This window comes from Anolis sagrei, chromosome Y (genome assembly GCF_037176765.1).
Source record: "Anolis sagrei isolate rAnoSag1 chromosome Y, rAnoSag1.mat, whole genome shotgun sequence".
In the NCBI taxonomy this organism is placed as follows: Eukaryota; Metazoa; Chordata; class Lepidosauria; order Squamata; family Dactyloidae; genus Anolis; species Anolis sagrei.
In genome coordinates this window covers 23,913,889-23,930,119 of record NC_090035.1, presented here as the reverse complement: position 1 = coordinate 23,930,119, position 16,231 = coordinate 23,913,889, and the positions used below count along the sequence as shown (strand labels likewise).

The 16,231-nt window shown below is 49.4% G+C and overlaps 1 protein-coding gene across 5 annotated transcripts in view; it reads right to left on the bottom strand.

The window, feature by feature from the left end:
* LOC137095152 (uncharacterized) overlaps positions 1 to 16,231 on the bottom strand; it is a 30,618-nt gene that overhangs the window by 10,024 nt on the left and 4,363 nt on the right. Inside the window, exons 1-2 of one of the 5 annotated variants that reach the window (XM_067461468.1) lie at positions 10,844 to 10,913; positions 149 to 2,267 (exon numbers count right to left, since the gene is read on the bottom strand). The exons of 2 other annotated variants lie outside the window; for them this stretch is intronic. Coding sequence is in view for 1 of the 3 variants with exons in the window: in XM_067461467.1 (XP_067317568.1) it covers positions 10,844 to 10,966 (123 nt within the window). In the remaining 2 variants the exon portion in view is untranslated. Of the gene's footprint in view, positions 1 to 148; positions 2,933 to 10,843; positions 11,423 to 16,231 lie in introns of those variants that run through there. 2 more of the 5 variants (XM_067461467.1, XM_067461469.1) reach the window with 2 other exon arrangements.

Sequence of the window (16,231 nt, the reverse complement as noted above, 5' to 3'; positions counted from 1 at the left end):
ATCTGGTGCCAGGAGCCATCCAGAAGCAGATATATTTCCTGGCCCACAGAGACTTAAAAGACCTGCTTTCCAAGGGGACCTTCCCACTCCCTCCCAAACAGGCAATTCATGGGCAAGGCCATCCCAGCAATATCTGCCCCGCTCTCACCTTTCAGAAGGGGTGGCTGGTTCTCTGCCACAAAGGTGGGGGGTGCCCTGGGCCCGCCTTCCCTCGACGGAGTCTTCCCTGTGGCCTCCCCCTCCAGCTGCTCCTCCTCCTCCTCTGACCCAGGTGCCAGGAGCCATGTGCTGGCAACTGGGGGATCCTCCCTGGCAATGCTGCCCAGGTCAGGGGCTGTCATGGGCGGCCAGGTGTTCCAAAATCCCCGGGGGGTCTCAGTCGGAGAGATCTGGGGCCAGAAAGTGGCTTCCTCCCTGGGACCAGATCCCGCTTCCCAACTGTGAGTCCTGTCCGCAGATGTCTCTTGGGTTGCAGAACGATACTCAGGCACCATGGTTGCCTTTTTGGAATGCAGATTGGAGGATATGGCCATTTTAGGGGGCAGTTCTAGGTCCTGGGCCCCCTCTGTGGCATAGGGGGCCCTCGAGGGCCACTTGTCAATCAACCCGGGAGTCCTGCCAATGGGGGTCTCTACCATCTCAGACCCTGTTGGAGCCCCTTCTTGCTTTGCAGAAGGAAAGGGAAGCCTATGTGGTCTCTCTGTGGGGTGTATTAACACCCCAAGACGGTCTGAGGCCTCGATTGCATTGGAGCCCAATTCAGCATTTATGTACCTAATGTGGGGGGCCTGTGTTTGCTGTATCAGGGCACTCTCTTTTGCAGATAAGGTCCTGAAGGATTCCAATAGGGCCTGGAGAGTTCCTGTTTCTTCTCCCGAAGTGGGAAGGGGTCCTTCTGGTGACTCTTCTGCAGCATCCGAAGATAAGAAAGGTCCAAGACCGCCCTAAGAGGAGTCCAACTGTCTCTTGGGAGCATCCAGAGAGAGCCAGTCCAGGTTGGTGGGCAATGGGAGCAAGTCAGGGGTCTGAGGGTCATCTGAAGCCCCCACTCCAAGGCTAATGGTAGGGTTGGGGTTATTGCTGGAAGATCTCATCCAATACGGAGGTGAAGAGGTTTCCCCAAAAGAAGAGAAGGAGGAGGAGGAGGAGGAAGAGGAGGAGGAGGAAAAGGAGGAGGGCTCTGCAGATGGGGAAGGCGTTGGAGCCCCTGCCAGGGGTTCTGTGCCATTTCTGCTCTCCTGCAAAGAGACTGTTGTTCCATGGATCCAGGAGGCAACTGAGCTCCCAAACAAACTGTCTTGAAGCACAACCTCCTCTTCTTTGGCCATTGAGCCTTCTTCGCGGGACTTTGGGGACGCTGGGTGCACAGAGGTCCAAGGCTTTGGAGGCTGGCTTTGAAGAAAGAGGCCCGGCTTTGTTGCCAGTCCTACAGAGTCCTCATTAGCCCCTGTCTCTCCTGTAGCCACCCGTTGAGAGCTCTGAATGGATGCCGAGGCCAAATGTTGTGCCGGTGGGCATATTTGCCCTTTTTCCTGAGGTTGCAGAGCAGGATGGCAACCACAGGAGAGCTGGCTCAGTAGCTGGCTGCTGTGTCCGAGTGAGAATCATGCCCCTGACTTCTCTGCCCCCGATCTGGGCCGTAGCGCTGCAGAATATCCTATCGTTGTAAGGAATCTCTGTTGGGGCCCCCTCCGACTCTTCAGCCATGGTGGTGTTGGATCTCTCATCCTTTGTGTCTTTAGCCCCTTTTCCGGCCTCGGTCCAGCTGTGTTGCATCTCTCCACTGGAGCCCAGAAGCAATGGCAAGAACACCTGAGTGGAGGGCCAGCCTCCGGGGCCAGGGCTGTGGTCTCCTTGGGAAGCAGGTGAAGGGGTGGGTGCTGGTCCCGTGGTGTCTTTGGGGTAAACAGATGCAGGGAGCAGGATCAGCATGGGAAGAAGGGTCATGAACCTGGTCGGGACCAGAGGTGGGGGCAAGTGGAGGTGGCCATTGCCCCCCGAGACACCCAAGGACTCCTTGCTGTCTGCTGTTCCAGGGAAGCGAGTTCTCCTTATTGCCCAATCTGCTGATTCAGTGGGAGTTTTTCTATGCAGATGTGTGGACAATCCTCGCAAAGTTGGTTGTGGCTGATGAGAGGGCAAGAGAGACCTTGCAGAAGTCCCAGAGGAGAGGGAAGGGTCCTGCTGAGCCACTTGGGATCTTCTTGGCATCTTCGTGGTGTTTGGCTCTTAGTTTGGAGACCCCTGAAGCCCAGAGACCTCTGACACTGCAGGGGAGCAAAGTCATCGCCATCATCATCACCATCATCATTGCCATCATCATCATCACTACCACCACCATCATTGCCATCATGAATATCATCACTACCACCACCATCATTGCCATCATCAACATTATCACTACACCATCATCATCATCACCACCATAATCATCAATATCATCATTGCCATTAGGAGCCACCGGTGGCGCAGTGGGTTAAATCCTTGTGCCGGCAAGAATGAAGATTAACAGGTCGGATTTCGAATCCGAGGAGAACGTGGATGAGCTCCCTCTGTCAGCTCCAGCTTCCCATGCGGGGACATGAGAGAAGCCTCCCACAAGAATGGTAAAACCTTAAAACATCTTGGCATTCCATGGGCAATGTCCTTGCAGACAGCCAACTCTCTCACACCAGAAGCAACTTGCAGTTTCTCAAGTCGCTCCTGACACGGAAAAAAAAGTCGCCATTGCCACCACCACTGTAATCCTCGTTACCATTGTCAATATCATCATACTCATCATCTGCATCACCATCATCATTAGCATCAGCATCCTCATCACCATCACCATCAATTGTATTTACTATCTGCCTCTCCTCTTGGCTCAAGGCGGGGTACAACACATTAAAACTCAACACCAAGTAGCATTAAACTGCATCACACTAGATAATAAATCCACTTTAAATCCAGTTGCTGCCTCCTGCAGAATTCTGGAGTTTGTAATTTAAGAAGCCTTTAACAGCCTCATTAAACTACAAACCCCAGAATTCTGCAGGAGGCAGAAACCGGATTTAAAGTTGATTCATTCTCTAGTGTAACGAAGTGGTACTTAATTTCCGCCATCATCATTCTAAATAAGGTTATAATTTGACTTCTCCCCAAATTTGGGGCTTGGGGTAACTCACCTGCATGGGTCACCTTCACTTTGATCCATTTTGCAGACAGGACAATAACAAATTGACCCTTTTGCACTTAAGAACCTGTCTCTTGCCAGAGGCGGAAGAGCTGCTTTTCCTCTTTCAGCTTTTAATAATAATAGTAGGTAAAGGTAAAGGTTTCCCTTTGACATTAAGTCAAGTCGTGTCCGACTCTGGGGGTTGGTGCTCATCTCCATTTCTAAGTCAAAGGGCTGGCGTTTTCCATAGACGCTTCAAAGGTTATGTGGCTAGCATGACTGCATGGAGAGCCATTACCTTCCCGCCAGAGCAGGAACAAAGAATAGAACAAAGATTAAAATGTCAAAACTAGTAAACTGCAGGTGAGCTTTGCAGAAGGGAAGGGGAAGAAGTACAGCATCCCCACCTATTCCACTTATAACACTGCTTTGTTCAAACCACACCAGTTTCCCCGAAAGGGAGACAGATCCCTTTGTATACAGGTAGCCAGTGCAGAGCCAGGAAGGCGAGGGTCTCCAGGTCATCATCCCTATATCCCTGAATCCAGACATTGCCAGAAGCGAGGAATCCTGTACCTATAACCCTCCCGCAGTCACTGGGAGGATAAGGAAAAGCCCGGAATCCTTAAACAGGTAACAGTGGATGAAAGTGCAAAAAGAATGCAGAGACAGCAGGGTCGGACAGTTGGAGTGACCCAAAATGCCCTCTTCTCTCTGCCTACCTATCTTGACCCCTCTCGGATGGAAATGGATGCTTTCAAGGGTGTTCTTTCCCTCTCTTCTCCTTCCCTTGAGTCTTCTACCGACTTTCCAAGATGGTGCTAAGTTAGACCTGCTTCCTGAGAAACCTTCAGATGGTCTTAATTTCCTTTTTCTTTGCTAATAATGATCCATGGGACTTGTAGTATCTTTACTCACTTGCCGCGACCACTGAGACCCACACCAATGACTGATCAAGACCTAACTTGGCACACAGAGCCCCCATGACCCACTCTACGTCCTGGTGTGCTTTTTTGGGATGCCAGACAATGGACAATGGGACTTGTAATATCTTCACTCACTTCTTGAGACCACTGTCACCCACACCAATGACTGATCCAAGACCTAACTTGGCACACAGAGCCCCCGTGGCCCACTCTATGTCCTGATGTGGCTTTTGGGATGAGGGATCATGGGCAATGGGACTTGTAGTATCTTCACTCACTTGCCAAGACCACTGAGACCCACACCAATGACTGATCAAAACCTAACTTGGCACACAGAGCCCCCATGACCCACTCTACATCCTGGTGCAGTTTGGAGGACAATGGACCATCAACAATGGGACTTCCATATCAGAGTTGTAGTTCACTCACACCCACTGAACCAGCTGACATTAGATCTACACTCAGTCTGAAGCAAAGACAAGCAATGCCTTTTTCAAATAACCCGGGCATTGCCGGGTCCCAAAGCTAATAGAGCAATGAAGGACCACAGCAAAATGCCCTCAAAGATGTAGCTGATGGAGGGGTCCAGGGGTCTACCTGCCCAAACCCAACCCTAGGGATGATTCCTTTTTCATCCACAGACCTTCGAACCCTCTTTGGGGCCACCATTGTCCTGAGCAGGAAGCCTGGCCCCGGGGCCCTTCCAAAGAGGCCCAAATTGGGCCCTAAAGAGACAGCCCACCCTCCGAAACAGAATCAGCGCATCCTCAGTACCACTGGCCCCGGCGTCACCATGGCAACCGGCATTCTCTGGCAGAGAGGCTCTGGGATCTGCGGAGAGAGGGGGTTGGCTGGCATTGCTTCGGCTGCAGAAGGGAGCAGAGGCTCCTTACGTTGGCATATTCACACCCAGGCATAAAGAGGGGAAGCATTGGGAGAAATCTGGGGGAAAGGGCTCCCTGGGCAAGGGGTGCGGATGGGGAAGTCCATGTTATCTCACCAGAGCAGGAATCTGGTTGAGGCCATGCTGGTACTGCTGGTAAGAGGGAGGCAGGCAGGCAGGCAGGCAGGAAGGAAGGAAGGGGCCAGGGAGAAGCCAAACCCTGGAAAATGTGCAAAAAAAAACCCCTACATGATAGCAGCACCTGTTTCTCAGTGGAAAGTGTGCTGCTGTGATTGTGGAGTTTTCATTGTTGTAGCAAGGATTTGCACAAATGTGGAGCAAAGCACAGCCAAAATGGAAGGACAGAACTGCAAGAGGTTTCCAGAAATAACATTGGTTTGGACTTATTATGGATATCCCTTTCTAGCATTTGCAAGGAGACCCAAAGCTGCATTTGGAAGGGGATTAAGATTAAAAGCACACACACACAAAAGCTTCCCCAGAAAAAAAGAGAAGAGGCAAATGGGGAGGATGAAGAGGAGGAGAATCAGAAAAGTGGAGGTGAATCTTTTTCACTGGGTTGCTGTGAGTTTTCTGGGCTGTATGGCCATGTTCCAGAAGCATTATATTCCATAGGTATATACACCTCACCTGCCTAGTTTCCAGCCGACCTCATAGCCTCTGAGGATGCCTGACATTTCACCCACATCCATGATAGGCATCCTCAGAGGCTATGAGGTCAGTTGGAAACTAGGCAAGTGAGGTTTATATACCTATGGAATATCCAGGGTGGGAGAAAGAGCTTGTCTGTTTGAGGGAAGTGTCAATGTTGCAATTGGCCACCTTGATTAGCATTTAATGGCCTTTCAGTTTCAAAGCCTGGCTGCTTCCTGCCTGTAGGTGCCCTTTTTGGGAGGTGTTAGTTGGCCCTGATTGTTTCCCCTCTGGAATTCCCAGGTTTTTTTAGTGTTGTTATTTGGCCACCTTGATTAGCATTGAATGGCCTTGTAGATTCAAACCCTGGCTGGTTGTTGCCTGGAAGATCAATTGTTGGGAGGTCTTAGCTGGATTTTTGAGAGTCCATAAAGCCTTGGTGGACGGGCTTCCGATTTACATAGCTGTTGTCATATGTCAAAGTTGATTGAGGAGTTCTTAATCAGAGTGTTGGTTTTCCTTGTTATTTTGGAAGTTGGGTCTTGCTTGAGTTTTTTGTATATAGTAGGGTCCAGGAGTTTGCTGATCTTCTCCTTGTATTGTTCTGTATGCATGATTACTGTGGCATTCCCCTTGTCTGCTGGCATAATGAGGATATCACGATCTGAATTGAGGTATCTGATGGCTTGTCTTTCCTTCCTTGTAATATTACTGGAGGGAAGTTTTGCCTTTTTCAGGATCCTTGCTGTTTCCGCTCCTACTTCTTCTGCTTCTTCCAAAATCCATAAGGACTCCACCCCACTCAGACTCATCGTGAGTGCCATTGGATCTCCCACATACGACTTAGCAAAATTTCTTGCTGCACAGTTACAAAGCCATATTGGGCTCACTACACACTACATCAAGAACTCAGCCCACTTCATAGAAAAAATCAGCAATCTCAAGCTAAATACCAACGACAAACTGATCAGCTTCGATGTGGTATCTCTATTCACCATGGTCCCGGTAGCAGACACCATGGCACTCATCAACCAAAGGTTCCCAGAAGACATCACGGCTCTGTTTCACCATTGCCTCACCACCAGTTACTTTCAGTGGGACAATGAATTCTACGAACAGGAAGATGGAGTAGCTATGGGGAGCCCTCTCAGCCCAGTCATAGCTAACTTCTACATGAAACACTTTGAAAAACAAGCCCTGGAAACAGCAACAAAAAAGCCCACGATATGGTTCAGATATGTGGATGACACCTTCACTATTTGGAGACATGGAGAAGAAGAACTCAACAGGTTCCTGGACCATCTTAACAGCATCCCCCAAAAATCCAATTCACAATGGAAAAAGAAAATGAAGAAAGACTGCCTTTTCTAGATGTCCTAGTCATCCGCAAACCAGATCAACAATTGGGTCACACCGTCTACAGAAAACCCACACACACAGATAGATATCTACATAAAAACTCCAACCATCACCCAAGTCAAAAAAGAAGCACCATTAAAGCCTTGGCAGACAGTGCAAAAAGAATCTGCGAACCCCACCTCCTCCAAGATGAACTGAACCACCTCAACTGGGCTCTCCAGGCCAATGGATACTCCACTTCAGACATCAGAAGAGCTGCAAGACCAAGAACAAGCCACGAGAGTAAAGATGAAGATCCACCCAGAGGAAAAGTGTTCCTGCCATACATCAAGGGAACCACTGATCGCATAGGGAAGCTGATGGGGAAACACAACATACAAACAATCTACAAACCCACCAAGAAAATCCAACAAATGCTACGTTCAGCAAAGGACAAGAGGGATCCTCTCACCTCTGCAGGAGTCTACCGTATACCATGCAGCTGTGGACAAGTCTACATAGGAACCACCAAACGCAGCGCCCAAACACGAATCAAGGAACATGAAAGGCACTGCAGACTACTTCAATCTGAGAAGTCAGCCATAGCAGAGCACCTGATGAACCAGCCTGGACACAGAATATTATTTGAGAACACAGAAATGCTGGACCACTCCAACAACCACCATGTCAGACTACACAGAGAAGCCATTGAAATCCACAAGCATGTGGACAATTTCAACAAAAAGGAAGAGATCATGAAGATGAACAAAATCTAGCTACCAGTATTAAAAAACTCTAAAATTACAACAACAAAACAGCAGAGAGGAAACAACCAGGCACATCTTAACACCTCTCAACAAAAGATTTTCCCAGGCTCAACCAGGCCTTCAAATGCTAATGAAGGTGGTCAGTTGAAACATTCACACCTAGCTCCAGCAGAGAAGAGCTCTTTGCCCCACCCCAGCCATTCCACAGATATATAAACCCATTGTCCTAATTCCAACAGCCCTCACTACCTCTGAGGATGCTTGCCATAGATGCAGGCGAAACGTCAGGAGAAAAATTGCCTCCAGAAAATGGCCATATAGCCCGGAAAAACCTACAACAACCAAGCTGGCAATTGCAACATTCACACTTGCATTCAACAGACAAGAATTCATTCTCCCATTCTGGACATTCCACAGGTATATAAACCCTGCTTGCCTAGTTTCCAACAGACCTCAAAACTTCTCAGGATGCCTGCCGTAGATGTGGGCTAAATGTCAGGAAAGAATGCTTCTGGAACATGGCCAGGCACCCCAAGGAATAGAATGACGGAGTTGGAAAAGACCCCAAAAGACTATTGTGGTTTTTATATCTCTGTCTTAACACTGTTGATGGCAAGCTGCAAGGAGACACTGGCAATAAATCCATATAGGATTGTTATTATTTATTTCTACCCCACGTTCTTCCCTGTAGGGGAAACTCATGCCATCTAATAACCATTTAAAACAAAGCAAATGCATTAAAATACCAATGACAATTCAATGTTAGGATGTGGATATAAAATTAAAATACAATTAGAACACATTGGGGGTTTAGTCTAAACTCCAAAGGAGATCTGTGCGGTCCAAAATTATCTATTCTTCAATTCACTGAAAGGGAGCAGATGCTGATATAAAGATAATGGTATGGCAAACAATAGCTCTGGACAGGGGGAAAACAAATCCCACCAGCTGGCACCAAATTATAAAGGCTAGTGTAGATGCCAAACGATCAATACCACATCACTGCCATCTAAATATAAAGAATACGTATATGGTACAAATGTTAGAGGGGATGTCACTCTAATTAATTTCCGCTGCCACCATAAACTGCAATTCACAGGAACACCCTAGCTGTTTAAAATATTAAAAATGCTTTTTAAAACCACCATGCACTGTGTCTTTTTATTTGCTTCTTCAAGGAAAACTAGTTGAGGTTGAAAAGGGACTGTATCCACAAATGCACACTTGACTCAGGTTTTTAAGTTTCAAAATAATCAAGGAAAGTTTATTGATGGAAAATACAGAGGAAAGCAAGTGCTGTTTAATAATCTTGGCTGTTACATAGAACTTTTGGCTTGTCCTTAAAGTGTAATGGTTACATATAAAATGGTTCTTTTCTTTGTTACAACATAGAGATTTTCTTCTTTTAAAAAACAAGTACACTTGACAGGAACTGAATCTCTGTCAAGATATAACTGTAGCTTAGCTACCCTAAACTGAGGCCTAGCTAACTACAAAAAAAACCCAGCTATCTTTTGCTGGCAAACCTAAAGCAAACTGCCTTCTCTTAACTAATCTTAAGACAGGAACTCCTAAACTACCTTCCTACTCTAATCTCTAACAACAAAAAAACTCACTGAAAAAGCCCTCTTCTTTCCCTCCAAACCATGCTAAACTCCGCCCCCTTTTTTAAACCAATCCTGGCTGTTCTAATGCTAACTCAGGCCTAGGACACTCCCCCTCTCTAAAATGGTGCTTTCCCTGAACTAAAATGGCTACTGCTGCCCTCTGCCAGGACTACCAGAGCTGCAACTAACTAGCCTGTCTCCTCTAGGCCCTACCATCCAGGCTGGAAAGGTAAGGGATCTTTACAGCTGACATGGCAAGAACATGGGAAAGAAGGGACTCTATTTGGACTGCCAAGTGGACTCTAGTTGGGCTCCTCCTTTGGGAGATTTCAAGAAGAGTCTGATGGCCATCTGTCGGGAGGGCTTGAATTGTGTTTTTTCTGCATGAAGGCAGAAGAGGGTTGAACTGGAAGACCCTTGGGAGGGAGGATCCCTTCTGACTCTAGCTCTGTTTCTCCATGATGCTGGATGGGCATCTGTCAGGAGGGCTTTGATAGTGCCTTCCTTCCTGCCAGCAGGGGGTTGGACAGGATGGCCTCTGAGGGTCCCTTTCAACTATAAGAGTCTTTCATTTTCTGTGAGCCTGCTCATGTATCTAGGAGGCTGGGCGGGCAACTGTTGGGAGGGATTGGGTGATGTCCTAGGATGGAGATGGAGATTTTTAATTTACCGTGAGCCTGCTCATTTCTATAAGGCCAGGTGGTCGTCTGTCGGGAGGGATTAGATAGTGGCCTTCCGCTGTGACAGATGGGGAATGGATAAGATGGTTTATGGAGACTTCCGACTCTAGGATTCTATAGCTGTGTTTCTCCGTGAGCTTACTCATGCCTATGGGGCTGGGTGGGCATCCGTTGGGAGGGATTGGGGGTGTCCTAGGATGGGGATGGGGATTTATTCCCCCATGAGCCTTCTCATTTCTATAAGGCTGGGTGGTCATCTGTCGGGAGGGATTCGATAGTGTCCTTCCTCTATGGCAGATGGGGGATGGATTAGATGGCCCATGGATGAGTCCCTTCCAACTCTAAAATTCTCTAGCTGTGTTTCTCCATGAGCCTGCTCATGCCTATGAGTCTGGGTGGGCACCTGTTGGGAGGGGGTTGGACTGGATGGCCCCCGAGGGACCCCTTCTAACTATAAGAGCTTTTGATTCTCCATAAGCCTGCTCATTTGTCCAGGAGGCTGGGTGGCCATCTGTTGGGAGGGATCGGGGTGGTGTCTAGGGGAGGATGGAATCATAGAACTGTTAAGAGACCCATCCCCATCCAGGAGACTACCCAATCCCTCCCAACAGATGGCCACCCAGTCTCCTTGACACACACGCGGGGGGGCGATGGGCGCGGCAGTCAGTTTCCTAGGGAGCAGGTCTCCTTGAAAGGGTCTTTCTTCTCCCGAAGGGCCAAAGACAGACCCACCCCTCCCCAGCGGCGGATTGGTGCCCTCCCCCTTTCCCAGGACCCTTAGAAACCCCCTTCTTCCCCCTCTCCTTGCCCTCTGCCCCACAAAGATCCCCTTACCTGCTCCCAGGAGGAGGAAGAAGAGGATGCTGCCCATGCTGCGCCCGCCTGGATGCATGGAGAGGAGGAGTGAGGACGGGAAAGAAAGAAGGGAGGGAGGGGGGAGAAGAGCCCTCGGAGCATGTGCAGAGCGCGAGGAGCCTCCCCTTCGAAAGGAGGGAGGGAAAGAAACCCACCCACAGAAAAGGAGGGAGGAGGGAGGGAGGAAGGAAGGCACCCCTCCTTGCCTCTGCGGGGAGGGCATTGGCCAGCTCCAAAGGGTGGCACAGAACACCGAGGGACCTCCAAGGGACATCTAATCCAACCCCCTCCCCCTAGGAAAAGCACAATCTAAGCCCTTCCAGCAGATGGCCATCCAAGTCTCATAGGCATTAGCAGAGGAAATAGGTCTGTAGAAAGGCTCCTAGAGTCCTAGAGACCGCCAAGGGCCATCCAATCCACACACACACACACACACACACACCCCAGGAGGAAAAGCACAATCTAAGCCGTCCCAGCAGATGGCCATCCAAGTTTCATAGGCATTAGCAGGGGAAATAGGGCTGTAGAAAGGCTCCTAGAGTCCAAAGAGACCGCCAAGGGCCATCCAATTCAACCCCCCCCCCCCCCGGAGGAAAAGTACAATCTAAGCCCCCCCCCCCCCCCCCAGCAGATGGCCATCCAAATCTCATTAACAGGAAATATAGCTGTAGACAGAGTCCGAAGAGATCTCCAACGGCCATCCAATCTAATCCCCTAAGAGGAAAAGCACAATCTACGCCCTCCCGGCAGATGGCCATCCAAGTCTCATAATTAGCAGGAGAATGAGGGCTGTATAAAGGCTTTTAGAGTCCAGAGACCTCCCAAGAGCCATCCAATCCACCCCCCTAGGAAGAAAAGCACAATCCAAGCCCTTCCAGCAGATGGCCATCTAAGTCTCATGGGTCCGTATGTGGCTGTGGAGCCCTATTCTTGCTCTGCATCTTCTTCCGCAGTGAGGGCATTGGTTTCCAGGTGGAAGGCGGTCTCGGTCGGGGTTGGCTTGACGCGCCTTACTCTTGGCACATTTCTCTTTTTCACCCTCCACTCGTGCCTCCTCAAATTCTGCAACATTGCTGGTCACAGCTGACCTCCAGCTGGAGCGCTCAAGGGCCAGGGCTTCCCAGTTCTCAGTGCCTATGCCAGAGTTTTTAAGGTTGGCTTTGAGCCCATCTTTAAATCTCTTTTCCTGTCCACCAACATTCCGTTTTCCGTTCCTGAGTTCGGAGTAGAGCAGCTGTTTTAGGAGACGGTGGTCGGGCATCCGGACAACATGGCCAGTCCAGCGGAGTTGGTGGCGGAGGACCATCGCTTCAATGCTGTGGTCTTTGCTTCTTCCAGCACGCTGACGTTTGTTCGCTTGTCTTCCCAAGAGATTTTCAGGATTTTCCGGAGGCAGCGCTGATGGAATCGTTCCAGGAGTTGCATGTGACGTCTGTAGACAGTCCACGTCTCACAGGCATAGAGCAGGGTTGGGAGGACAATAGCTTTATAAACAAGCACCTTGGTATCCCTACGGATGTCCCAGTCCTCAAACACTCTCTGCTTCATTCGGAAAAATGCTGCGCTTGCAGAGCTCAGGTGGTGTTTTATTTCGGTGTCGATGTTGACTTTGGTGGAGAGGTGGCTGCCAAGGTAGCGGAAATGATCAACATTTTCTAATGTTACACCATTAAGCTGTATCACTGGCATTGGAGAGGGATTGGCTGGTGCCTGCTGGAAAAGCACCTTGGTTTTTTCAATGTTCAATGACAAGCCGAGCTTCTCGTATGCTTCTGCAAAGGTGTTTAGAGTGGCTTGTAGATCTTCTTCTGAATGCGCACAGACGATGTTGTCATCAGCATACTGGAGTTCTATAACAGATGTTGTTGTAACCTTGGTTTTGGCTTTCAGTCTGCTGAGGTTGAATAGCTTGCCATCTGTCCGATAGATGATTTCCACTCCGGTGGGAAGCTTCCCATCAACAAGGTGAAGTATCATAGCGATGATGATGGAGAATAAAGTTGAGGCAATAACACATCCCTGTTTGACACCCGATTCCACCTTAAATGGGTCACTTTGGGAGCCACTGCTGTCCAAAACTGTTGCCATCATGTCATCATGGAGGAGCCGCAGGATGTTCACAAATTTGTTTGGGCACCCGATTTTTTGGAGGAAGGTCCAGAGAGCGCTGCGATTCACTGTGTCGAATGCCTTTGCAATGTCGATAAATGCCATGTACAGAGGTTGATTTTGTTCTCTGCATTTTTCTTGGAGCTGTCGTGCAGTGAAGATCATGTCCACGGTTCCTCTGGAGGGGTGGAAGCCATTCTGGGATTCTGGGAGGGTGTCTTCTGAGAGGAGCAGAAGGCAGTTTGCAAGGATTCTTGCGAGGATTTTCCCAGCGGAGGTTTGAAGGGAGATACCTCGATAGTTTCCGCAGTCTGTTCTTTCCCCTTTTTTGAAAAGGGTGATGATGGTGGCATCCTTGAAGTCTGCTGGGATTTTCTCGGTCACCCACACTTTTTACATGAGCTGGTGGAGTTGGTGTGTCAGCTCTGGTCCTCCCTCTTTAAAGATTTCAGCAGGGATCCCATCAGGTCCGCTGGCTTTGTTATTCTTCTGTTGGCTGATGGCATTGCTGACTTCTTCCAGACTAGGCAGTGCTGCAAGCTCATCCCTGGTTTGTTGTTGCGGGATTTGTGAGAGGACCTCTTCAGCCACATTGGAGCTGCGGTTCAGGAGGCTTTGGTAGTGTTCTTTCCAACGTAGTGCAATTGACGTTTGGTCCTTCAGGAGTTTGGTTCCATCTGATGAGCGTAGAGGCTGTATGCCATGGTTTCTTGGTCCATAGATGACCTTTGTGGCTTTGAAGAATCCCTGAGCATCATGGGTATCTGCCAGGTGTTGGATTTCTTCAGCCTTCTTTGTCCACCAGATGTTGAGTTCTCTTGTCCTTCTTTGGACTTCGGCTTTTGCACTGGCGTAGATCTTTTTCTTAGCAGCACAGTTGATGTCTCTCTGCCATGTTTGGAAGGCTTTCCTTTTCTTGTCAATTAGCTGTTGGATCTCGGTGTCATTTTCGTCAAACCAATCTTGATGTTTCTTGGTTTGATACCCAATAGTTTCTTCACAGGCTGTGATGATGGGGGTCTTCAGTTTGTTCCAATGTTCCTCAACATTTTCGGGGTGTTCTGTGGGTAGATGGTTCTTGAGTGCTGTTTGGAGATGGGCTCGTCTGGAGGGCTCCTGAAGGGCTTGGGTGTTCATTTTGCGCCTTGTCTTTCTTCCTTGGAGCCTGCGCTTGGGGGCAATCTTGAGAGCCATCGTTGATCGGATTAGCCTGTGGTCAGTCCAACAGTCGTCAGCACCTGTCATGGCTCTTGTGAGGAGCACATCACGGCGGTCTCTGGCGCATGTGATTACATAGTCTAAGAGGTGCCAATGCTTTGACCGGGGGTGCTTCCATGATGTCTTGAACTTGTTTTTCTGGCGGAAGAGCGTGTTGGTGATGACAAGGTTGTGTTCCGCATATTTGGTGAGAAGCAGGATGCCATTTGAGTTGCTGTTTCCAACCCCGTCTTTTCCGATAGTCCCTGGCCACAGGTCGAAGTCTCGCCCGACTCTTGCATTGAAGTCCCCCAGGAGGATGATTTTGTCCTCCTTAGGTATCCCCGATAGGACGGTGTCCAGCTGACAGTAGAATTTCTCCTTGATGTCTTCATCAGCATCTAGTGTTGGTGCATAGGCACTTATGATGGTTGCCTGTTGGTTTTTGGTAAGATCAATTCGGAGGGTTGAGAGTCGTTCGCTGATGCCAGTAGGTGCTTCAGTCAGATGTTTCACCAGATCATTCCTGATAGCAAAGCCAACTCCGTGCAGTCTTTTGTCTTCTTCGGGCAGTCCCTTCCAGAAGGAGGTGTAGCCTTCTTTTTCTTCCCTCAGCTGTCCCTCTCCCGCTCTCCGGGTCTCTTGAAGGGCTGCTATGTCGATTTTAAAGCGTCCAAGCTCCCTTGCAATGATGGCAGTTCTGCGTTCAGGACGTTCGCTGTCACTGTTGTCCATCAGTGTCCGTACATTCCATGTACCGAAGTTCATTTTTCTTTTTTGGCCGCAGGGTGGTGACCCCACTGGACGCGGCAGTCCAGTCAGGGATAAGAGAGGCAGACTATGTTTAGGGCACCTTTTCTAGCCCCCTCCCCGTGTGGGGTGAGCAGAGTGGGTCCTCAAAAGGACTGCTCAGTCGCGGATACAGCTGCCGAACTACTCAACTGCCTCGGACCTTGAGGTAGAACGACTGAGTCCGTACCCACCGCCCATGTGCCAGTCTGTGACTAGGAGCTTCCAGATTTCGCAGCCCTGCCCCCGTCGCCACTCGCTGATCGCCATGTGACTTTGGTTGGTTTGTTTTTATTTTCTTTGGAAGACGCCTGTGTGTGGGTTTTTTTAATGTGTGGAGGTCAGTGCACAACTGATCAACACACAGTCTTCACAGAGTGAGGTTCCACTGGTGATGTAGTTTAACCCCCTCGATGGACTGTCACCTTGTCGTGGTGAGGGGGCTTGCGTGTTCCGATGAACCTGTAGGCACAACAACTGGAGTCGTGCACTCCCAGGAGTGGCTGCGGGGGAGGTTCCAGACCAAGCACAGTCCGAAGACCCAAAGACCTCAACGGCGGAGCAGGCGGAGGATAACATGGCACGTGTTACAACGGCTGCGAAGGCGGAAGAAGGCTGCAACAGACTAGGCATTAGTAGGAGAATTAGGGCTGTAGAAAGGCTTCTAGAGTCCGAAGAGACCACCCAGGGCCAACCAATCCAACCCCCTAGGAGGAAAAAGTACAACCTAAGCCCTCCCGGCAGATAGCCATCCAAGTCTCATAGATATTAGTAGGAGAAATGGGGCTGTAGAAAGGCTTCTTGAGTCTAAAGAGACCTCAGAGGGCCATCTAATCCAACTCATTTCTGTCATAGAGGCACTTCCTATTCCCTCCTGACAGATGACCTTTACATAAAGACCTCTATAGGAGGAAACTGGGTGGCCATCTGTCAGGAAGGCTTGGATAGGTCCCAAGCCTTGCTAGCACTACTTATGCTGTGCCCGTATCCAGAGAAATGTTCCTTCCCACTGGCCAGGGACGGTGCAGGCATGGGCAAACTTGGGCTCTCCGGGTGTTTTGGACTTCAACTCCCACAATTCATAACAGCTTTGCTTTCCATCCATACCTCTTGCTGCGATGCACTTTCATGGTGCCCTTGCCCTTGGGCTTGGGCGTTTATTACTCTGTGGCCAAGTGAGGATTCCAACCCAAATCATCCCATATACCAGTGGTTCTCAACCTTTCTAATGCCGTGACCCCTAAATACAGTTCCTCAAATTGTGGTGACCCT